The 26,107-nt window shown below is 36.9% G+C and overlaps 1 protein-coding gene across 1 annotated transcript; it reads left to right on the top strand.

Moving 5' to 3' along the window:
- The first annotated feature begins 9,129 nt into the window (after nucleotides 1–9,129).
- On the top strand, nucleotides 9,130–10,089 carry LOC131399280 (olfactory receptor 2T11). The gene has a single exon (XM_058533450.1). The coding sequence runs from the start codon at nucleotides 9,130–9,132 to the stop codon at nucleotides 10,087–10,089; it is 960 nt and encodes a 319-aa protein (XP_058389433.1).
- Nucleotides 10,090–26,107: the final 16,018 nt, after the last annotated feature.

Here is a 26,107-nt window from a genome sequence, read left to right as displayed (position 1 = left end):
GGATTCACCAAAAAACATTTTCCAGTGAGCATTCTCTTCAAGTAGCACTATAAATGAGGCAGGCCAATATCTCTTTGAAGAGTTCCAAGTAAATATTTTTATATGTTACATGTGTTCATGTGACTTTTGTGTTTGTACTGCTGACCAACTTTTGAACAGAAATTGCAAGGAGCAGTCACCATGTCCTTCATGATTTAATGTCAAACATTCAGTACAAATTAAATATTTTCTAATGATAACAGTGTAGCAGCTTTATTTAGACAATTTTTATAAAGACAATTCAATTATATCTGGAGTTCTGTACTTTTTTTTTTTTGCCCTGAGGAAGATTCTCCCTGAGCTAACATCTGTGCCCGTCTTCCTCTATTTTGCATGTGGGTAGCTGCCACAGCATGTCTGACTAGTGATATAGGTCTGCACCTGGGATCCGATCCCGGCAACCCAGGCTGCTGAAGCAGATCTTGCTGAATTTAGCCACTATGTTACAGGGCTGGCCCTTGGGTTCTGTATTCCTAGTCACTTTTTATGAATGTCTGTGTTCTCTAACCACTAAAATTAGACTATGGGCGATTATCATGCCTTTTTTCACATAGAGTCTAACATGTTCCTGGAAATCAATAAACATTTACTGATTGATTAAAACTTGATTTCTGTCATTAAGATAGTAACACAGCTACAATCCTTCAAAAACTTCACGCATGTCTTAATATTATGGTATAGATAACCATAAAATAAATAAATCAAGACATTTCATTGGCTAACTCAGCTCCTTTGGTCAATGCTCCTATTCTCAATCTCTCCTGCTGGTATACTGGCAGACAAATATTTCTTCTTTTAATTAGCTTTTCGTTAATTGTGGTGTTTTGATAAATGCAGGGCTTTGATAAAATATTAACTAAATGAAGACTACACTCACAGACCCTCTTCTATCTACTTACCTAATTTTAACTTTCTACTGCATGTAAGATCCTAAAATATGACAAATAAAAGTTTTTATTCACGTGGTGTTTATTTTCTCTATCAATAGAAGGCTTAGAAAGTGTTGGACACATTTTTGAGTGGTTTCATAGTTGACAAAGACTAAGAAAATGTTACTCAGCCTTATGCTATTCTAGTGTCAACACAGAGGAAAAATATTTCCTCCATAGATGTTGATGTAAGTAAAACATATTCTCGTCAATATGCCATTCACAATGTTAGTTTTGCCTTGGAAGTTTCCTAATAACTTGATCTTACCCTGAAATCAAACAAACAAATAGAAAAGAGATGGAAGAATGGCTTGGATGGATAAATCTCTTCAAGTGGAGGAACTGGCCAGGATTTATTTATAAAATACTCACAACGTTTTTTTTTTTCTGTGAGAAAGATCAACCCATCTTCGTCTACTTTGTATGGGACGCCGCCACAGCATGGTGTGACAAGTGGTGCATTGGTGCGCACCTGGGATCTGAACCTGGTCTTTTCCTCCACAGAATCTTTCACTTTGCACTTCTCGTTATTTTCCTCTACCCTGGCATTTGTGTCTTCTTTCCCATTTCCTCAGAGTCCAGCCTGGACCTGGGTTGTTATATATTAATGTCTAATAGGGCTTTTTTTCTCACATTTGCAAGATGAATCCTTTGCACATTTAACAAGGGCATTTAACTTACTAAATATTTCAAAATTATCTGAAAAACAAAAGATAAGGGAGCACATTTAGATGACTTCCTAGAAATATCATAGGAGTTAGTGATTGGGGCAGGGGAAGAGGGAACTTCTGTGACATGATGTTGTTAACAGTCTATTCCCCACCTCAATGGTGGTCGCATGGATATGCTTACTTTGTGATAATTTATCAGTCTCATCACTTCTGATGTTTGCACTTTTCTGTTGTATGCTATACTTCAATATAATTTAATTTTTTTTACCACTTCATATATATTGTGGATGTCCTCTCCCCTCACTGGCAAGACTGGTCTTATCTCACAAGGGATAAGCAAGGATTTTTCCCCAGTCATTGTGCCAAATTATTATATAAGATAATGTATGGTCACCAGATTTCCCTCCTTATTAAAAACATATTAACTTGAGAAAGACGGTTATAAATTAAAATAATTTAAAATTTTTCAAACAATGTCTGTTGTATTTCAAAACAATGCCAGTTGACACAAGATGTCAGGTACTGTTCTAGATTATAGAGAAAAGATGAAGGGAAAACCGTCCTCATTTTTCAAAGCACATTCAACTACATTATGTGATTTTGGTTCTGATCATCACACAGTCCTAACAAGTATCTGGAGAAGGAATTAGCCTCGGGGGATGGAGAAGCTGATGCTCAGAGCAAATTATAGACTCTCCCAAGCAAGAGGCAGACGGGAGCCTCAGAACCACGTCTTCTGACTTCTGGCGTGGGATTTTTGTGCCAAACCTTGCTATTAATCGATTGAAAAGAGAGAAGCACATGGCACAATGTGCAGCTTGTTAATCCTCACAGTGACGTGGGGAAGAAAAACCCTCTGGGAGTAACATGTTGATAAATCCATGTTCATTTTCTGTTGGATGCCAGCTGGTCTGGTCTACCAAGAACTTGATGATCCTTGGTGAGGGACAGGCAGACCCTTGTGGGGTCTTCCTGTAGGTGAGAGATATGGACATAAAATTAACTGAACCCTTGCTTCCACACATTTATTTTATTTATAAAATAAATTTTTAAAAGTATGTTTATATAATGTAAAAATTGTAATAGTTGATAATATAAAGTCTACTTATTAAATACTTTCTTAAATGCTTTATTAAATACCCAGGAAGGTTTCAGACATGAAGGAGTGATGGAGAAAATGAAAGTGTTCGGATGATCATTTAGCATGGAGAAGGGAATGCAGACCTCTGTCACCTAGAACACGACATTACGTCCCTGCCCAGTTAGACTAAGTGAAGTTCTGGTAATGAAGTCTGACAATAATGTGAATACAAAATGTTTGAAACATCAGATCCTGACTCTACACACAAGTGATTTACATGAGGCAGGAAAATTGTACTAATGGTTAATTTCATGGCGTTGAAAGGCTATTTGACTAAAACAACATGCTTACTCACAAATATATAATTAGCTAAGGCCAGAGCATTTTTTATTTTTTTTTCAGATGGAACTGTGTTGGGAATAGATCTTGTCAAACCCGAATGTCTACCATGGTCTCGTCACACATTTGCCAACATCTCAGTGAGTGCTCCCTTCAAAATCCTGGGGATTCAAAGTTCAAGAACGTATTTAAGGTTTCTGCTTCTGCTATATTGCTTTGGTTTACACAACTAACTACACATATAAAGGTGATAAATACCTGTAGCATCAGCTCTGACTATCCCATATTGCTTTACCTCATTTTCTTTCATTAGATTTTTAAGATTACTCAATTATTTTAGATTCTACTCATCACATAAGCAAGGACAGGACCTTGATTTTTTTCCTTGATGTATCCCAAGCACCAAGAAATTTTCCTGATGTACAATGTGTGTTAAAAAATTATTAGTTGAGTGAATGAATGGATGAATGTCATGTTATTTTAGAAGGCTTAACATTCGAATATAACAATTTACATATCTATATAATTCTTTTTTTCCCTTTTTCTGAGAAATCCAGGTTTGAAGAGTTGCAATGGAAACTGAAAGTCAAAGAAATTAGATGACTTTTACGAGCTCACACAGAATTACATGTCAAGAGTGAAGCTGGAACCAGAAGAACCATACTTCAATTCTTTCCAACTTCACTGATTCTGATATCATTTCTATTCAAGTATTTTAAAATCTTGGCTCCTTCAAAGAAATATCATTGGCTTTTGCTAGATTCATCATAGATACCTGTTCATTTTTAGAGCAAATGGGAGGTAAGTGTCATAGGTAGGTATTTGCTCAAGTATGAAGACAAAAAGATGATTTCTTCTTTATTGACTAAAAATTTAGGTGTTAGAATGAGTTTTAGAATTATATACAACAGTATATAATTCTTTATCTAATCAAAACATTATCAAAATTGTTTTTTCCTGACTTTCCATAGTGTTTAACTGCAATGTGCAGTTGTTTTAAAGAATACCAATAAACCTAAGAAGATAAAATCGGAAAAATTGTTTGAATATAGTTAAAGCCATGTTTCTGGACCTCAGCTTCTGCAGAGCTGATGAAGGTGCAACAGAGATAGCTGCTTCCCTGCCTCCCTGGGGGAACTTCTATGGGAGAAGGAGTGATACAATGTTGACCCAAGTCGGGCTGCCTGTAAATGCTAGTCCTTTCTAATTTGAAAGATTGTAAAAATCTGTATCTTTGAGTGTTTTTATGTGCAAGATTACAACATATTTTGTGCACGTATTAAGTAGTTTCAGTCTCAAGAAAGAGAACTAAGCCAATGCTAGTTTTTAAAATGATAATGAATGCCTTTATAATCTTAGATTTATAATCTAAAAAATTATAAATTATAATAATTTTTCCTATAATGTCTTCTTTATGTATTGGGAAAATTAGGCTTGAAAGAATTAAAGTAACTAAAACCAAGTGATATATACTGTCCATTTTCAAATTCATTAATTAATAACTTTTTCACATTCTGGAGCCTGTTCTTTTTTCACTATTACTAAAAGTAGAGAGATATTTATTGTGAATGAAGGGAGATCCTAAAAATTGTAGCCAACATTTCAGTAACATTATTATGGGCCATAGATTATTATGAGGGCCTTACATAGAATTCTCAGTAAACACTCTGAAGTCAGGGGCTGCTCTGATGCCCATTTTTTCAATAAGGAGCTTGATGAACAACTTGCCCAGCATCATATGGCCAGTAAGTGACAGACCCTGGATTTCACCCAGTCTATTGAGGTCCAGATTCTATGTGAAGATGAGATTAAACTGCCAGAGGAGCAAGGGTAAAGTGGCACCACGGAGTGTGGAGTGATTTTGGAGGACTGGGGACTTTACACTAGCAAATTGGAGTTGTTTACACCGACGGGTGAGTCTTGACCATTTCTGGGCATTTTTTTGCATATATTCCTCCTCTAAAGATAAAAAATTATTACTTTTCTGCTTTATTAGTTTTAAAAATTCATATTTTCTGTCATTTATTCTTGAGTGAACTCTGCCACTTCCCCTGACATCCTTTAAATTAGGATCCCCACAAGGGAATGGGCATTATCTCCACTAGTCTGCCTATGTACTGGTGGTAAGGCTGGTGAAGGAGTGGGCATAGGCCTATTAGATGAGTTATTATTATGTCTGCTTGGACATAAGAAGTTGCTCTTCGCAGTTGATGATCAACAGTGAGATTTGCAAGTCAGTGTTTGGGGGATCCTTCTTGGAGTACATTTGGTGCGGATTTTTTATTTTTTGTGGCTCTCAATACAAAACCAGGCATCTGCAGTCAACACATGTTGACGAGACATTGCCGAGGAGTTAGAGAGCATTTTGGATTTCTGGAAATAATTAACTTTATTTTGTTCCTTTGTAAATTTGTTGACACGTTTCTATGAGAAATTCAAATTTTCCTTGAATGTAATTTGACCTCACAGCCTGTATTCATTTGACTCATCTTAGCTGGTTGCAAACTTATCTGATGCTTAAAAAGATAATGTGCATGTAGGGGTCAGTTGAGTGTAATGGTAGAAACTGTGGAGAGCAAAGTCGAGCCTCTTGCCCTGTCTGTTCCTCAGTTCCTCCAAACTTGAGAGAGTGATAATTGCAATAATTGACTGCATAAGAAGTGCAGTGGAAAGAGCCTACATCAAAACACTGGAGCATGTGGAACGAAGCCTGGCACACAATGAGCACTGCAGGGGTGCAGACTAATTTATTATTAGCAACTTTCCTCAATTATGCTTATGTTTAAAAGCTGATAAAATTATTTACTTGTACAATAGTTTCCTGTGACTACTGTATCAAATTACCACAAACACAGTGGTTTAAAATGACACAGATTTATTATCTTACAGTTTTGGATGTCACAAATCCAGATTAGTCATGCTGGGCTAAAATCAAGGTATCAGGAGGGCTACACTCATTTCTGAAGACTTTAGGGGAAAATCTGTTTCCTAGCCTTTTTCAGTTTCTAGAGACCACACACAGTCCTTGCTTCAAGATCCCCTTCATCTTCAAAGCCAGCATCTGAATCACTCTGACCTTTGCTTCCAATGTCACATCTCTTCCTCTGACTCCTGCCTCCCTCTTTCCCGCCTGCCTCTTATAAGGGTCCTTGTGATTACATTGGGCTTAACAGAACATTTTAGGATTCTCTCCTTGTCTCACCATCCCTAACTTAATCATATCTACAAAGTCCTTTTTGTCAAATAAGGGAGCATATTTACAGGTTCTGAGGATTAGGATATGGGGATCTTTGCAGGTGGTAGAGGTGCATTCTTTTGCCTACCACAATTGGTTTAATTAACACTAAGGTAAATCTATTATCATTTTACTAAATTTAATGAAATATAAAATTAATAGTAGCATGTTTTAAGATGTAATTTTCCTGATAATGGAAAATAAATGGAAACTTGCTGCTAAGAAATATCATGCATAATGATTCTTGTCATTTCATCTGTTTAACATAGGGTAAGTTCAAACTATATTATTAACATCCACCATACAACCTTTAGAGAGACAATAATATCTGAAGCTGCAGTCATCTTTTACACAACAATTGGGACTAACTGAATTAACAGCTGTCACAGCAAGGGTAGATTCAGAAGAGAGAAAAAGTGGTGAGTCCTTGTTTACTGTAAATTTTGGTAACATCTGACTCTGTCTAAAATAGTACGTTGATTTTAAGTCACAGAGCGCTTATCTCAAATGTGTATATGTAAAACCTCAATGATTTAATGTGAAATTTGTATTACTGCTTGATCTTAGAGACTTGTGATGTATTTCTGTTTCCTAGAACTAAGTTCCTTATTAGAAAATATGAATAGATCCTATTTTATGACAACTTTACTTTGGATTGAAGAATAACACAAGGACCTGGCTTTAAAAAAATTATTTCCCTTTAGCACTTTTACAGAACACATCCAGAAGTATTTTAAAGGAATTCTTCTAGCAGTATACTATCTTTAAAAGCATAAAAAATAAACAGTTTACATTTCTTTAACTGCATATATTTAATAATCATTCATTTAAATATTTGACAATATTTGCCATGTACCAGGCATTGTTTTATATTCTGGAAGGAGACAGTATCAACATATGTGAACATCCTTGCTCATATAGAGCTTTCTTTCTAGCTTCAGGAGACAAGATAAAATAAAATGAACACATCGTATGTCAGATGGTATTAAGAAATGTGAAAAAAAAAGATAAAGTCATCAACTCTTACCAAAATAGGCCTCTCTGAAAGGTGGGTTTTGAACAAAGCCCTGAAAGACATGAGGGGGTGACCACACACAGACGTGGGGAGGACCCTGGCCTGGGTTACAGCAGAGGCAGAGACCATGGGCGGAGGACTCCCCCAGAGTGGGGCCAAGGGTCAGCAAGGAGGCCAGGGGGCTGCAGCACCAGGGCCAACACACCGGAAGGGGCAGGAGATGATTTCAGAGGATGAAGGGTCACAACATGATGGGCTCTGAAGTGGGATATGAAGTGCCAGAGCAGAGTTTTGAACACAGAGAGATCTGGTCTGATGTAGGTTTCTCAAGATGACTTTGATCTGCTGAGATAAGACTAAAAGCGTACAAGAGAGAGAATCAGGAGACAGTGCAGAAGCTACTGGAATAACCTAGGTGAAACACGATGACCAGAACATTTCATTCATGAAGCCCCAACAAATATCTTAGCCATTTTTTACATTGTCATTTATGATACGAAATATATATTTGGTCTTTGTTCCCATTCCTGGCACAGAGCTCCTAAAACCATCAAAACTTCATGAGTAAAAAGAGCTATGCAGGTGTCTTTCATTATTCATAATACGCTCCTTCCAACCACACCTGAATTTATGTTATGAGATGACTTATGGAAAGGCTGGGAACTGTTTTCCAGGGAATTAACCATATGATTAGAGGTTTAGAACTTTTACACTCCACCTTCCAGATCTCCAAGGACAGGGGAGGGGTTACAGGTTTAATTAATCACCAATGGCCAAGGATTTAATCAGTCATGCCTAAAGAATGAATCCCCACAAAAGTCCAAAAGAAGAGCATTCAGAGAGCTAGCTTAGTGAACAGGTAGTGGTGCTAGGAGGGTAGCATACCCTGAGAGGGAAAAAAATTTCCACACCCCTTCCCACATGCCTTACCCTATGCATCTCTTCCACCTGGTTGTTCCTGAGTTACATACTAGTCAATCTAGTAAGTAAAATCTTTTCTTGAGTTCTATGACACACTCTAAAATATTAATTGAACCCAGGAAAGGGGTCAGGGGAACATCTGATTTATATCCAGTGGTTCAGAAGCATAGGTGACAACCTATACTTGTAAGTGTCCTCTGAAGTGAATGCCAGTGTTGTGGGACTGAGCCCTTAACCTGTGGGATATTAGGCTATATCCGGGTGGATAGTGTGAGAATTGAATTAAATTGTAAGACACCCAGCTGATGTCTGAAGAGCTAGAGATTGCTTGGTACAGGGAAGAAACCCCCACACACTTGGTGACCAGAGTGTCAGAAATTAAGTACTGAGACTAGAAGACACACTTAAGGTGTTGTTTTCTTTATAACCTTCACTTCTTAAGTATTCATTTTGCTCACTTTTAGCCATTCAGATAATCAATGCATCAGTCATCCTGTTCTCCAACCAGTGTTTACTTAGCCCAACTATGGATTGGACAACATTCTGGATGCAAGAAATGCAGAATGAATAGGACAGATATAGTTAAAACTTTACTCCAAGGATAGCAAAATTAACTGTATTACGCATCTAGTATAACCTATATGTTGCAGCCTGAACATGAACACAATATAAAAAGCATTGTTCTCCAACAAAGAGAAACAGATCTACAGTTACTGATTTATGATGTGTCTCTTGGTCTGTTTGTCTTTCTCTAGCATTCTGCCTTGGAAAATTTCATCCTGACTAGTACCCTCTGATGTGTCATCTCCTTTGTGAGCTTCTCCCATATTGAAAGTGTTTATTCTCCCTTTCCTTCTTGGTCTTTGTGGTTTCCTGCTCCCGTGGAGCTGTCGTAATCAATGTCAATGAAGAACGGAACTTCATCCTCTGACTTTATCCTCCTAGGGCTTCTGGTGAACAGTAAAGCTACAGTGATTGTCTTTGCTGTTATTTTTGCTGTTTTCGTGGTAGCTGTAATTGCAAATTTGGTCATGATAGTCTTGATTTGGGTGGACTCCCGCCTCCACACTCCCATGTATTTTCTGCTCAGCCAGCTGTCCATCATGGACACTCTTTTCATTTGTACCACTGTCCCAAAACTCCTGATTGACATGTTTTCTATAGAGAAGACCATTTCCTTTGTGGCCTGTGGGATGCAGATCTTCCTCTACTTGACCATGATTGGCTCAGAGTTCTTCCTCTTGGGCCTCATGGCCTATGACCGCTACGTGGCTGTTTGTAACCCTCTTAGGTACCCAGTCTTGATGAACCGCAGGGTATGTCTTCTGCTGGCTGCTGGTGCCTGGTTTGGTGGGTCCCTGGATGGCTTTCTGCTCACCCCCATCACCATGAGTTTTCCCTACTGTGGCTCCCACAGTGTCAACCACTTCTTCTGTGAGATCCCTGCAGTTCTCAGACTGGCCTGTGCTGACACATCCCTGTATGAAACCCTGATGTACATCTGCTGTGTACTCATGTTGCTCATCCCCATCTCTATTATCTCAACTTCTTACTCTCTCATCTTGTTAACTGTCCACCGCATGCGCTCTGCTGAAGGCCGAAAAAAGGCCTTTACCACTTGTTCCTCCCACTTGACTGTAGTCAGCATTTTCTACGGGGCTGCCTTCTATACTCATGTGCTGCCCCAGTCATTCCACACCCCTGAGCAGGACAAGGTTGTCTCAGCTTTCTATACTATCATCACACCCATGCTCAATCCTCTCATTTACAGCCTCAGAAACAAGGATGTCATGGGGGCATTTAAAAAATTATTTGCACAATGCTCATCTGCTCAGAAAGTATCCACAAGTGATGCTTAGAGATTCAATAATGTGAAAATAAGTCTTCCTCAGAACATTCTCTATGTGTCCTGTTTCACAAGAGACTATTTAGTCAGCTATCGAAGATTACTTACAATTGGCAGTTAAGAAGATTTACCTTGTCTTGTTTCTTGCTCTCAGGGAGAGGAAACCAAAGATGTTTCATTAGTTATGCAGAGATATTTTTGCAAAAAAAAAGGAAGAGCAGATATTAGAGTTCACAGCAACTCTTTCCAAGTCCCCTTCACACTTAACTGATGGTTAAAGAAAGCTACAAAATTTTGTTGTCAAAAATTCTGCTGAAAATAGTGACTGTCAAATACTAGGCTACAGTAAATAGTAGTTGAGCTTAACTAAACTGACTGTGAATATTGAATATCCAAGCATTGCACATTTCCTCAAAGAGAATAGACTCTACACAATGGAATACTACTCAGCCATAAGAAACGATGAAATCCAGTCATTTGTGACAACATGGTTGGACATTGAGGGTATTATGCAAAGTGAAATAAGTCAGAGGGAGAAGGTCAAATACCGTATGATTTCCTTCATTAAGTAGTAGATAATAACAACAATAAACAAACACATAGGGACAGAGATTGGATTGGTGGTTACCAGAGGGGAAGGGGGGAGGGAGGGGGCGAAAGGGATAATTCGGCACATGTGTGTGGTGCTGTGTTGTAATTAGATTACATGATGTAATCTATGCATAAATAGACGTATAATGACGTACACCTGAAATTTATACAATGTTATAAACCAATGTTACTTCAATAAACAAAAAATTAAAAAAAAGAGAATAGACTCTAATATTTAACATCAAAGAGCAATACTGTGCCTTCTTCTGTGTTGTTTTAACAGCTGAGTTCTAAGAAGGGTCAAGTCTATGGGAAGAAAAGTTACGTTGTTCAACTCTGTGTGAGTCCACAGCAGGACCTGGAAGCATTTTTAGTTTTGTTCAGAATGAGATGGGAAGCACTTGAAGAATTTTCTGTAGACATGTAACTTGATAAGATGTACATTTTTAGAAGGATCAGTACATCCATATTGTGGAAAATAGAGCAGGGAGCTAGGTGGAATGTAGGAAGACAACTTAGAAAATTTCAAACGAGAGACAAAGACGGATTGATTGGGGTAGTGAGACAACCATATTTAGCTCATAAGAAAGAATGTAGAATGAGAGATAATTCAATGTTTTGGGCTCAAGAAAAAGCAAATAAAATTTCTATTTATTGAGATTTTGAAAACTTCCAGAGTGGCAGGATTACATAGAGAAATCAAGAATTCAATTCTTGAGATACATTTGAAATGCCTATTTGATATGTGAAGCCAATTGGGGTTCTGTTTAGAGTTCTGGACTGAAGATTTAAATATAGTCGTCTAGAGTAGAAAGAATATTTAAAGACATAGGATTATTTGAGATCACTTAGGTAAGAGTAAAATTTTGAGACTGAGACCTGAGGCAACTGTGGTCAGTTGGGAAGCAAGTGAGACATGAGGTACAGATTAACAGGTAAGAAGCAATATCTCAGATACAAGTGAAGAAACATTCAAAGATGGAGAGCACAATCAACTGCAACAGGTGCAGTTTTTTGTTGAATTACAATGAGAACTGAGAGCTGACCATTGTATTTGGATGGGGTTGTGCTCATAGAAGATTCATGGTAAAAGAGAGAGAGAGAAAGTGAGCAAGATTTGCTTCCACTGCTTCTACAGACTTAGCATTCCTTATGTGTGTAAAAAGATGTTGTATTCATTTATGATTTTCCAGTGCCTAAAATTTCCGGCATATAATAGGTGCTCACCACTGTTTGTTTCAATGAATTTATCTCTGTGAAATTAAAGGCTGTATAACCAACATTCTTGCTGATGTGGAGCAAATAGTGACAGTTTTAGTTCTTTTCTAATTTGGATGTCTTTTATTTCTTTTACTTCTTTGATTGCTGTTGCTGGGACTTCCAATACCAATTTGAATAAAAACAGTGAGAGTGAACATCAGTTAAGTGTGAAGGGGACTTGGAAAGAGTTGCTGTGAACTCTAATATCTGCTCTTCCTTTTTTTTTGCAAAAGTGAACATCCTTGTGTTGTTCCTGATGTTGGAGGAAACGCTTTCAGCTTTTCACTGTTGAATGTGGTGTTAGTTGTGAGTTTGTCATATATGGCCTTCATTATGTTGAAGTATGTTCCCTCTGTACCTACTTTGTTGCGAGTTTTTGTCATAAATGGATGTTGAATTTTGTCAAATGATTTTTCTGAATCTATTGATACAATCATATGATTTTTTTACCTTCATTTTGTTGATGTGGTGTAGCACATTGATTGATTTGTGGCTATTGAACCATCCTTATATCCCTGTGATAAATATCATTTTTTCGTGGTTATGGGCCTTTTTTGTGTGTGTGTGAGGAAGATAATCCCTGAGCTAACATCCAATGACAATCCTCTTCTTTTTGCTGAGGAAGATCGGCCCTGGGATGACATCCGTGCCCATCTTCCTCTACTTTATATGGGAGGCTGTCACAGCATGGCTTGACAAGTGGTGTGTCGGTGCACACCCGGGATCTGAAGTCCGGGCCACCGCAGCGGAGCGCGTGCACTTAACTGCTGCGCCACCAGGCTGGTCCCCATGGTTATGGTCCTTTTAATGTGCTGTTGAATTCAGCGTGCTAATATTTTGTTTGTGATTTTTGTATCTGTGTTTATCAGGGATGTTAGCCTATAATTTTTTTATAGTATCTTTGTCTGGTTTTGGTATCAGGGTAATTCTACAAGGTAATTCTTTACAGAATGAGTTTGGAATGGGTCCTTCCTCTTCAATTTTTTGGAATATTTTAAGAAGGATATGTATTAACTGTTCTTTAAATGTTAGGTAGAATTCACCTGTAAAATTGTCTGATCCTGGACTTATGTTTGTTGGGAGTGTTTTTTTTTTTTAATTACTGATTCAATTTCATTACTAGTAATTGGTCTGTTCAGATTTTCTATTTCTTCCTGATTTAATCTTAGAAGATTGTATGTTTCTAAGAATTTATCCATTTCTTCTAGGTTGCCCAATTCATTGGCATATAACTGTTCATAGTAGTTTCTTATTATCCTTTGCATTTCTGTGCTGTCAGTTGTAGCTTCTCCTCGTTCATTTCTGATTTTATTTATTTGAACCCTATTTTTTTCTTCGTGAGTCTGGCTAAAGGTCTATCAACCAGCTCTTAGTTTCACTGATCTTTTCTATTGTTTTTTAGATTCTATTTTATTTATTTCCATTCTGATATTTATTATTTCCTTCCTCCTACTAACTTTGGGCTTTCTTTGTTCTTCTTTTTCTAGTTATTTTAGGTATAAGGTTAGATTGCTTATTTGAGACATTTTGTTTCCTGAGATAGGCCTGAATCACTATCAACTTCTCTATTAGAACTTCTTTTGCTGTGTCCTCTAGATTTTGGAACATTGTATTTCTATTTTCATTTGTCTCAAAGTATTTTTTGATTTTTCTTTTTACTTTTTTTTGACCCATTGATTGTTTCGAATCATGATGTTTAGCATCCAGGTGTTTGTGTTTTATCCAGTTTTCGTCTTGTAATTGATTTCTCATTTCATACTTTTGTGGTCAGAAAAGATACTTGATGTGATTTAAATCTTCTTAAAGAGACTTGTTTTGAGGCCTAAAATGTGATTTATTGTGTAGAATGTTTCATATGCACTCGAAAAGAATGTGCATTTTGCTGGTTTTGGATGGAATGTTCTGTTTATACCCATTAAATCCATTTGGTTTAATGTGGTATTTAAAGCCAATATTTCCACATTGATTTTCTATCTAGATGATCTCTCCATTAATGTAAGTGGAATGTTAAAGTTATCTACTATTATTGTATTACTCTCAATTTCTCTTTTTACGTCTATTAATATTTGCTTTATATATTTAGGTGCTCCTATGTTGGATGCATAGATATTTACAAGTTTTATACCCTTTTGTAAGGTCGATCCTTTTATCGTCTTTCTTTGTCTCTTGTTACAGTCTTTGTTTTAAAATCTATTTTGTCTGATACAAGTATTTCTACCTCAAGTTTCTTTTTGTTTTCATTCTCTTGAAATATCTTTTTCCATCCCTTCACTTTCAGTCGATATACGTCTATAGATCTGAATTGAGTCTCTTGTAGGCAGCAGATATATGGATCTTGGTTTTTATCCATTCATTCACCTTATGTCTTTTGATTAGAGCATTTAGTCCATTTACATTTAAAGTAATTATTGATAGGTATGTTCTTATTGATATTTTGTTTTTTTTCTTTTTTTTCTGTTTTGATTTTAAAGAGAAATGTTTATTTTTTAATTTTTTGTTTATTGCGGTAACACTGGTTTATAACATTGTATAAATTTCAGGTGTACATCATTATACTTCTATTTCTACATGGATTACATCATGATGTCATGTTCACCATCCAAATATTAATTACAATCCCTCACGACACACATGTGCCTAATTATCCCTTTCACCCTCCTCCCTCGCCCCTTCCCCTCTGGTAACCACCAATCCAATCTCTGTCTTTATGTGTTTGTTTTTTGTTGTTAGTATCTACAACTTAATGAGTGAGATCATAGGGTAACTGACCTTCTCCCTCTGACTTATTTCACTTTGCATAATATCCTCAATGTCCATCCATGTTGTCACAAATGGCTGGATTTCATCATTTCTTATGGCTGAGTAGTATTCCATTGTGTATATATACCACATCTTCTTTATCCATTCGTCCCTTGATGGGCACTTAGGTTGCTTCCAAGTCTTGGCTATTGTGAATAAGGCTTCAATGAACACGGGGGTGCATGTATCTTTACACATTGGTATTTTCATGTTCTTTGGATAAATAACCAGCAGTGGAATAGCTGGATTGTATGTTAGTTATATCATTAATTTTTTGAGGAACCTCCTTACTGTTTTCCATAGTGGCTGCACCAGTTTGCACTCCCACCAGCAGTGTATGAGAGTTCCCTTCTCTCCACATCCTCTCCAACACATGTTGTTTCCTGTCTTGTTAATTATAACCATTCTGACAGGCGTGAGGTGATATCTCATTGTAGTTTTGATTTGCGTTTCCCGAAACAGCATGGTACTGGCATAAAAACAGATGCACAGATCAATGGAATAGAATTGAAAGCCCAAAAATAAACCCACACATCTATGGACAGCTAATCTTTGACAAAGGAGTCAAGAACATATGATGGAGAAAGGACAGTCTCTTCAACAAATGGTGTTGGGAAAACTGGACAGCCACATGCAAAAAAATGAAAGTAGACCATTATCTTACATCATACACAAAACTCAACTCAAACTAGATTAAAGACTTGAATGTAAAACCTGAAACTATGAAACTTCTAGAAGAAACCATAGGGAGTACGCTCTTCAACATCAGTCTTTTGGCTATTTTGTAAGTTATTTTCTGGTTGTTTTTGCAGCTCTTCTCTTTCTTTCTTCTCTTGCTTTCTTCCTTTGTGATTTGATGACTTTCTTTACTGTTAAGTTCATATTTATTTCTCTTTATTTTTTGTGTATTTCTTATATGTTTTTGGTTTATGGTTACCAGGAGGTTCATACATAACAATCTTTGTATGTAGCAGTTTATTTTAAGTTGATGGTCACTTAAGTTTGAGTGCATTCTAAAAGCACAAAATTTTTACTCACCTCCCTATGATTTTTGGCTTTGACATCATATTTTACATCTTTTTATTTTGTGTTACCCTTAACTATTTATTGTAGAAATAGTTGAATTTACTACTTCTGTGTTTTAATCTTCAAACTAGCTATATAGATAGTTGATCTACTAACTATACTATATATTTGCCATTACCACTGAAATTTTTTCTTTCATAACCTTCTTATCTCTCATTGTGGCCTTTTGTTTTCTTTTCAATGAAGTGCTTTTAATATTTCTTGTAAGGGTGGTTTAGTAGTGATGAACTCCTTAATTTTTGCATATCTCAGAAACTATTTATCTCTCCAAATCTGAGTGATAGCCCTGCTGGATAGGGTATTCTTGGTTGTAAGTTTCTCTTTTCAGTACTTGGAATATATCGTGCCACTCCCTTCTGGCCTATAAAATTTCTGCTAAAAAATCAGATCATAGTCTCTTGGTGGTTCCCTTGTATGTAACTAGTTGTTTTTCTCTTGCTGCTTTTAAGATTCTCTCTTTAACTTTTGACATTTTAATTATAATGAGTCTTGATGTGGGTCTTTCTGGGTTAATCTTTTTTGGAATCTCTGTGCTTGTTGTACTTGGATGTCTGTTTCTTTCACCATATTGGGAAATTTTCAGCCATTACTTCTTCAAATAAGTTTTCTGTCCCTTTCTCTCTTTATTCTGCTTCTGGGGCCCTCAAAATGCAAATACTAGTACTCTTGATGTTTCTCTAGAAATCCCTTAAGTTTTTGTATGACTCTTTTCTTTTTTGCTTTTCCACTTGGGTGATTTTCACTACTGTGTCTTCCAGACCGCTTATCTGCATCATCTAATCTGTTTTTGATTCCCTCTAGTGTATTTTCTAATTTTAGCTATTGTATTTTTCAGCTACCATTGGTCCCTTTTTTTATATTTCCTATCTTTGTTGAATTTCTCACTGTGTTCATCATTCTTCTCCCAAGTTCAGTGAGTATCTTATAATCATTATTTTAAACTCTTTATCTGATAGATTATCTCCATTTAATTTAGCTCTTTTTCTGAGTTTTTTTCCTGTTTTTTTTATTTGGAATATGTTGCTCTGTCTCTTCATTTCACCTAACTCTCTGTGTTTTTTCTATGTATTAGATAGATCAGATACATCTTCCAGCCTTGGAAGGTTGGCCTTATGTAGAAGGTATCTTGTAGAGCCCAGAAGTGCAATCTCCCTTGGCCACCAAAGCCAGTTGCTCCAGGTGTGTTCCCAGGATAGGCTGTGTGAGCCTTCCTGTTGTGCCTGGGCTGTGATTGCTGCAAGCATGCTGATGTGCCAGCTCCCAGGGTGGAAGCTTCTTTGGAGGGTCTCTGGTGCTGACTGGGGCCACTCATCATGTGGAGTGGGGAAGGGGCTGCTTTGGACAGGCATTGACTGGGGCAGTTCCACAGGGAATTGCCAAGCAGAGTGAGTGATGCTAGCAAGGTAGATGGAGAGGCACCTACCTGGGACAGGCCAGCTAGATAGAAGAAAAGAAAAAAACAATGTTCCCTACCAGTTCTTTCATGCCTGGAGAAAGTTCAAAGACATCCTTGCCTCTCTGGCACACAGCCTAAAATTAGTCAATGAATCTCTTTCACATATAACCTAAGCACATTTCAAACTGCTGCTTCTGTAGTGGAACTCAGAGTGAGTGAGTTTGTGCATGTAACTTTTGAGAGTGCAGTCTCAGTTTCCTATAGCCATTGGCTCTCCTAGACATAAATTCTGCTGATTTTCAAAGCCAGATATTATAGGGGCTCATCTTCCCAGTGCAGGCCCCCTGGGCTGTGGATCCCTATGTGGAGCTCAGACCCCACACTCATCTGGGAGGACCTCCACAGTTCTGATACCCCTCCTGCTTGTGGGTTGCCATGCTAAGAGTGTGGGTCCTGATTAGATTGCATCTCTGTGTCTCCTACCCATCTCCACGTGGCTTTTCCTTTGTATTGTCGTTTGTGGAAAACCTTTTCTTCTAGTCTTCAGATTGTTCTCAGTGACAGTTGTTCTATATATAGTTGTAGTTTTAGTGTGTCCATGGAAGGAGGTGAGCTAAGAATCTTTCCACTCTGTCATCTTTATCTAATCCTGCATTATTCCGACAATTTTTTTCTTTTTCTCCAGATATATTTCTGTTATTATCTATATAAGAGAGGTTTATTGCTTTAAATTTATTTATATAACAGTTTCCCTCCTTTTATTTTGTAAAACTGAAAGAAAGGTAGTTACTCAAAGTAATTCTACCTCAGGGAAGGAATGTTTTGTTAGGTACATTTATTAGTAGCTTTTTTCTATAATTAATTTTTTTCTTGAATGCTTTATATATATATATATATATTTTTAACCTGTTTTCCAGTCTAGCACATGTATTTAAGACATCATTAAACATTACTTAGAATATTTGAATGGCTATACATTATTCCATTGCGTGACAAAATTGTCTTATTAAGCTGCCACTAAGGTTTTTCTTTCATGCTATATACATGTATACACTTTTGGTTTCTTCTTTGACTCATTGTTTATTCAGGAATGTGTTGTTCAATTTTCACATATTTTCAGATTTTCCAGCTTTTCTCTTGTTGGTTTCTGTTTTATACCATTGTGGTTTACAAGATATTTGATATGACTTCAATCTTCTTAAACTTACTAAGACTTGTTTTGTGTCCTATTATTAACAAAAATAATCAACAACGAATCTATAGATAAGAAAAACAGAACGAAATTATTGAGCCTAATGTGAGGACTAGTCTGGAAGCACTCTCTCCTGCAGGGTAGAAAGCACTCTGGGGAAGAATGGTTTAGAGTGTGGTTATGTACCATTTCAGAACAAAGAACATATATCAAGCATGAAAGGAACATGATATTATTTCCAAAGTCACAAGGAGATATTTTGCTGCAGTTTAGCACATACATTGGTCAACTTGACCATGATTCTTTGGGAAGAAAAGCTTATCTTCAAAGAAGTACTGGTATCGGTGTCAAAGAAAGGGAGACATTGCACCCCTATCTTTGAGGAGTTGATTCTTTGCTTTGGGAAAAGGTTTGAAGCAGATGTACAACGCATATTTGATAGGCCATCAGTCAGGCTGTTCTGGGAAAAACAAGTTTTAGGCCAAATCATATTTAAACCAGAATGGCTTCCCCATATACCTCAATATGGGAAAACATTTTTATTCTTATTATTTTCATCATTTCCCCCTTTTGATCAATATGTTTTTGATAGAAAGCATTCTTGATCAAGTTATTGTCCCTCAGTGCCAGGGTGGTTGCTGCCTGCACTGAGTCCATCATGCCCCTCAGAGCTGGACTTTTATTTTATTGATTTACCCAGTTAGCCACATTGGGAGGGGAAATAACTGAGCTTACTGAGCAGACATAGGGGTGTATGCTGATAGGGGAAGCATTCCATAGATCAATTTTGGATTGTTGCACATACATTGCACATGCACTTCAACAAGATTTTGTTATCATCACTTATAACAGTTAATGACTATAGAGCAGATATAGTAGTAATGGTAATAAAGTGTTTAGTTCAGCAGAATAAATCTTAAGCATAATCATTATCAAATAAAGAGACTCACTTAGAATTATAAGAATGATTGACTATCTCAAGTTGTTGAGCAATCATTATTCTATCTTGCACATAAGTCTTGCAATACTGAGTAAAGAAAACTGTAATTAGCTTGAATATTATGACTAATACAAAAATTCCAAGAAGCAACAAAAATAAGAATTGCAATCTGGGTTGAATAAGTGAACCAATATCTGGGAGAAACCAACCAAACAAATCAAGACTTGGTGAGGGATTGCTTAGGGCATTCATCTGTTTTTTCATGTGTTTTAACAGAGATGACACATTGGAAGATTCATCAGGTATAAAAATACAACATTTAGTTTAAATTATAGCACATATACCACCTTGGGATGCAGTTACAATATCTAAGTCCATTATATTTTGAAGGATAGCCTTTTTAATTAAGGACATCTCAGTATTCAATAAAGCTATTTCTGTTTGGCTATTTTTAAGGGCCTATTGACTAAATTTAGTCAGGGCTTCTACACATGACATGACATCTAATCCTATGAAAGGAATAAATATAACTGCCAAGTGTTCATACCAATGGAACACTGAATGAGTCCATCTGGCCTTAAGGAGAGGAAGACTGGCAACAGTTGTTAACTTAGGATGAATTCTTCTCTTTATCCATGGGAACCCCACGGTAAATAATTTTAGCCATCCAGCTGGTAGCCAAGGGCAAATATTTGTTCAAATAACCACTTAGTTCCATTGAGTGCCACCCAATAAATGCTTGGCCTTTGAGACCAGTCTGTTCCAAACCACTTTCTTTAAGAATGATAGTATTTTCTTATTGAAGTCATAATAGTTTATAACATTGTGAAATCTCAGTTGTACATTATTATTTGTCAGTCACCATATAAATGTGTCCCTTAACCTCTTGTGCCCACCTCCCAACACCCTTCCTTTCTAGTAACCACTAAACTGTTCTCTTTGTCTATGTGTTAGTTTATTTTCCACATACGTGTGAAATCATGTGGTGTTTGTTTTTCTCTGTCTACCTTATTTCACTTAACATAATAGCCTCAAGGTCGATCAATGTTGCTGTGAATGGGATGACAGTATTTTGACATGACTCCAGGGGTATCCATCCCAAGTTTCAGGTACCATTAGGCAAATTTTTTCAGAATGGTTTCTCTGTTCCAGCATAAAAGATCTGATGTCCATAAAGACTCATAATTAAGAGTGAGCTTAACAAATCCATCCCAGATTTGTGTGAAACCTCCCATAGTTTTTGTTGAAGATCCAATTTCTTTTATTTAATGGCAAATTGTTAGGATACTTGAATAATTTGAACAAAAGAATAGGAATAACCATGTCCTGTACCATTAATAGTATTGGTTATTGGCCAGGTTTCAGGATCATAATTAGTAATATCAGATGAACTGGGAACATTGGAACTAGATATATCTATCATAATAAATTGTTTTAGAGCTTTCCAATCTGTACCTTGAAAGAGAGAAACCCACCAAGTTAACCTAGATATACTAGAAAAGGGACGTTAGCCACATATCAAACAATTAGGCTGATTATTAAGTAAAACAAAGAAATGAGCCCACTGTAAGAAGACATTGCCATTAGAGGTCCATTCAGATGTGGATTGAATAAACAACCATAGTACCAGAAAAACTTTAAGTGACATTCTGGTAGTTATTTAAAAGATTTTGTACTTAATCTCTGATCTATTTTAATCTAGAGGGCCTTATAGTTATAGGAAGAATAATTAAAAGGTACAAAAATGGCAATCTAAAACACAAGAAATGTTACTAGCATCACATAAAATTATTAAACTTGCTAATATTCTCAAGAATATGATTATTATAGCAATTATAAATGCATTTACAGCTTAAGCATTACAAGGGTTTAAATGAGGACATATAAGGTTAGGAACACAAGCCTGGTCTGGGATCTTGGGACAGCTGTCTACAACTGATGTTGGCTTCTTTTCATCCTGGTTTAGTAGTATTTGTCCTTATCAGCTGAAGCCAGGTGTCAGTAACAGCAGTTGAAACCCACTCAGGAGCGGGGCCTTTTTAAAATGAGAAATGTTAATTCATAAGTTTATCCCTTTTAATTTTGCAGTACATGGATTGGTTAAAAGTATGTGGTATGGTCTTTTCCATTGAGGCTGCAGGGTCTTTAATTTGGTGTCTCTTCCAATAAACAAAATCTCCAGATTGTAGTCCATGATCCTTAAGGTCTTAGTCTAGTAGGAGCTCACTGTGAGAAGAAACAGCTACCATTTTTCATTTCCTTTAAGTGCCTTAATAAGACTTTGACAATAATGTAAGGTATTTACTTTGAGCAAAGTTAGTTTACACATTCTTTCATCTAATTTCATAGGTCATCGTGTTATTATTTCAAAAGGAGACAGCCAATGATTACCAAAGTGTATAGATGTAAGATTGAGGAGCATTAGTGAAAGAGCTTTTGGCCATGAGTGATTAAATGTTTCTGAAAGGTTTTCCAACTGAACTTTGATTGCGCTATTAGTTCTTTATACCAATCCTGAGGATTGGGGATGATAAGTGCAATGGAAGTGCCTCATTATTGGCGAAATGTCACAAATATATTTAATTATTTGTCTCGTGAAATGAGTTCCCCAATCACTGTGTGACTCAATAGGAATCCCCCAGACAGGAATTATTCTTTCTAGTAAAAATTAACCTACTGTTAAATCCGTTGATCTTCTGTAAGAGAAAGCCTCAACCCAATATGAAAACATACAGATAATTACTAAGATATATTTATATTCTTGAGATGGTGACATTTAAACAAAGTCCAATTGCCATACTTCAAAGGATTGCTTAAGAAAGGGAAAGTGGCAGTGATGTCAGCATCATGGTGGAGTGAGTTGTTCCCATTGTCTCTCCTCTCTAAGCTAAAACTAAAGGCACATTCATTAACCAACAGAGGATTCCCTACACAGCACAGTAGGATGCCTGAGAGATCCATGCAGCCATACATCTGAAGGTGAGTGGACTGGACCCCCATAAAGCAGTGTAAATAGGTGAGCAGACCCTTCCCCCTCCCTGGTGGCAGTGATCCAAGTCATGGGTCCTCACACAGCAGCTGGCACAAATGTAAGAGGAAGTGTAGCCAGCTGGGCCTGCATGTGAATACTTTCAGAGTGGTAGCCCAGGCTGTGGGAGAGCCCACCATGCTGCTGCCCATAGTAATGCTCAGCCTCCACAAGAGAATCCTGACCCCAAGCACAGCAGCTCAGCCAAACTGCCCATGAGCACAGAGTCAGCCCAGGCATGAAAGAAAGTGCCCCTCCCATCCCACCTACCACAGCAGCTCAGCCAGTCCCCTGCTAAGTGAAGCAGTCCCACCTGCATGACAACAACCTACCAGCAGAGCACAGAGGCCCTAACTGTGCATGCATACATGATCTGCCAAGTGGCTGTGGCCAACACACAAATGCAGAGCAGCTGTACTAGCAAAACTTCCAGAAGAAGGGGCAAGATCAGAAAACACAGCTTCAGCCCCCCCAGCAGAGGCAGATGGAATTTGTGACTTGATACTATGACAAATGTGCCAGTAAAGGATCAATTCATTGAACACCATGAAGAACTACAGTAACACATCAGAGCAAAAGGAAAATGACGTCTTTAGACACCTATCCTGAAGTCACAGAAATTTACAATCTAATTGACAGAGAATACAAAATAATTATCATAAAGAAACTCATTGAGTTACCAGAAAACGCAGAAAGACAATTCAATGAGCTTAGGAATAAAGTTAATAAGAAGAAAGATTATTTCTCCAAAGAAAGTCAAGCTCTAAGAAAAAAACAAACTGAAATTCTGGATATGAAGAACACAATTAATGAGATAAAAATAATCTAGAATCCATAAAAAATAGAGTTGACATTATGGAGGACAGAATTAGTAATTTAGAGGCTAGAAATATAGAAATGCCTCAGGTGGAGGAGAAGAGAAAATTAAGATTTAAAAAGAATGAAGAAATTCTTTGAGAAATATCTGACTCAATTAGGAAAAGCAACATAAGAATTACAGGTATTCCAGACGGAGAAGAGAAGGAGACAGGGGCAGTGAGCTTGTTCATAAAAATAATACCTGAGAGCTTCTGAAGTCTAGGGAAGGAACTTGACTTACAAGTACATAAAGGCAGTAGAACTCTTAATTACATCAATGCAAAATGGCCTTCTCCAAGGCATGTACTATTAAAACTGGCAAAAGTCAATGACAAAGAAGAAATATTAAGAGCAGCAAGGCAGAAGAAAATAACCTAAAAAGGAACCCTCATAAGGGTTTCAGTAGATTTCGTAGCAGAAACCTTACAGGCTAGGAAAGAATGGAATGATATATTCAAAATACTGAAAGACAAAATATTTCAGCCAAGAATACTCTATATAGCAAAACTATCCTTCAGATACAAAGGAGAAATAAAACTTTCCCAGGTAAACAAAACCTGAGTGAATTCATTGCCACTAGGCCTGCCTTAAAAGAAACAGTGAAAGGGGGCCTGCCACCTGAAATTAAAAAGAGAAGGTTTACAATACCTTGAACAAGGAGATAAATAGACAGATATAATCAGAAAATTGCAGCTCTGAATAAGAATAGGTTAATAAACAATTGTAACATAAAGGATAAAGGGAAGAAATGCATGAAAAATAACTATAAATACTTCAATTTAGTCACAAACACACAACACAAAAAAGAACAATTTGTGACAACAATAACTCAGAAGAGGAAGAGGAAAGAGATGGAACCTACTTAGGCTAATGGAGATAAGAGGCTGTCAGAAAATGAACTACCTCATCTATGAGATAATTTTTTTTCATTAGTAAGGAAGATTGGCCCCGAGCTAACATCTTTGCCAATCTTCCTCTTTTGTATGTTGGTTGCTACCACAGTATGGCTTGATGAGTGGTGTAGGTTGGAACCCAGGATTCAAACCTGCAAACCCAGGCCACTAAAGTGAAATACACCAAACTTAACCACTAAGCCACTGGGCTAGCCCCTATGAGATCTTTTATACAATCTTCATAGTAGCCACTAAACAAAAAATCAGAGCAGAGCCACAAATCATAAGTAAAGAGAAAACTGAGAAAACCATCACAGAAAACCAACAAACTGAAATGGCAGACAGAAATACAAGGGAAAAGAAAAAATGGAAATATAGAACAACCATAAAACAAGAGATAAAATGACAGCATTAAGCCCTCATATATCAATAATCATTCTAAATGTAAATGGATTGAAGTATCCATTGAAAGACACAGAGTGGATGGATTAAAAACAAGACTAAATAATAAGCTGCCTCCAGGAAACACATCTCAGCTCTAAAGACAAACACAGGCTCAGAGTGAAGAGATGGAAAATGATACTCTAAGAAAATGACGAACAAAAGAAAGCAATAGAAAAGAAAGAAAGCCATGCTTACATCAGAAAAAAAAAAGACAATGAGAGATGAAGAAGAGTGGCAGTATATAATGATAAAAGGTACATTCCACCAAGAGGAAACAATACTTATAAATATATATGTACCTAACACAGGAGCACCAAAGTATATAAAGCAACTATTAACAGATCAAAAGGGAGAAATTGACAGCAATGCAATACTAGTAGGGACCTCAACACCTCCCTTACATCATTGGATAGATCATCCACCCAGACAAAAAGTCAACAAGGAAACCTAGCCTTAAGTGAAATACTAGATGAGATGTACTTAACAGATACATATAGAACATTCCATCCAAAAACAGCAGAATACGCATTCTTCCCAAGTGCACACGGAACATTCTCAAAGATAGACCGTATGTTGGGAAACAAGGCAAGCCTCAATAAATTTAAGAAGACTGAAATCATATCAAACATATTTTCCAACCACAATGTTGTGAAACTAGAAATCAACTACAAGAAAAATGTTGGGAGAGTCAGAAACGTGGAGACTAAACAACGTGCTACAGAACAACCATAAAATCAATGAAGAAATCAAAGGAGGAATAACAAAATTCCTGGAGACAAATGAAAATGGAAACACAACATAACTTTTATGGAGTGCAGCAAAAGTGGTACTAAGAGAGAAATTTATAGCAATACAGGCCTACCTCAAGAAAAAAGAAAAATCTCAAATTAGTAATGTTAAATTACACCTACAGACTTAGAAAAAGAAGAAAAACCAAAGCCTAAAGTCAGAAGAAGGAGGGAAATATTAAAAACTAGAGCAGAGACAAATGAAATAGAGACAAAAAAAAAATAATAGAGAGGATCAATGAAACTAAAAGCTGGTTCTTTGAGAAAATAAACAAAATTTACAAACCTTTAGCAAGATGCACTAAGAAAAAAAGAGAAAAGTCTCAAATAAATAAAATTAAAAATGAAAGAGAGGGGCGGCCCCGTGGCTTAGCGGTTGTGTGCGCGTGCTCCACAGCTGGTGGCCTGGTTTCGGATCCAGGAAGCGCATGGACGCACAGCTTGTCCGGCCATGCTGAGACCGTGTCCCACATACAGGAACTAGAAGGATGTGCAGCTATGACATACAATTATCTACCGGGGGTTTGGGGGAAAAATAAAATAAATAAAAAAAATTAAAAAAAAAAAACAATAGCCCCCCTTAAAAAAAAAAAAAAAGAAAGAGAAGAAATTACAATGGATACCACAGAAATGAAAAGGATTACAAGAACATACTATGAAAAACTATATGCCAATAAATTGGATAACCTAGAAGAAATGGATAAATTCTTCAATTCATACAACCTCCCAAAACTGAATCAAGAAGAAATAGAGAAT

The sequence above is a fragment of the Diceros bicornis genome, chromosome 37, assembly GCF_020826845.1.
Source record: "Diceros bicornis minor isolate mBicDic1 chromosome 37, mDicBic1.mat.cur, whole genome shotgun sequence".
Classification (NCBI taxonomy): Eukaryota; Metazoa; Chordata; class Mammalia; order Perissodactyla; family Rhinocerotidae; genus Diceros; species Diceros bicornis.
This window is presented reverse-complemented; position numbering and strand designations above follow the sequence as displayed.

Excerpts from the sequence above, each read along its gene's own strand:
- LOC131399280 (XM_058533450.1), top strand. The coding sequence starts at position 9,130 with ATGTCAATGAAGAACGGAACTTCATCCTCTGACTTTATCCTCCTAGGG.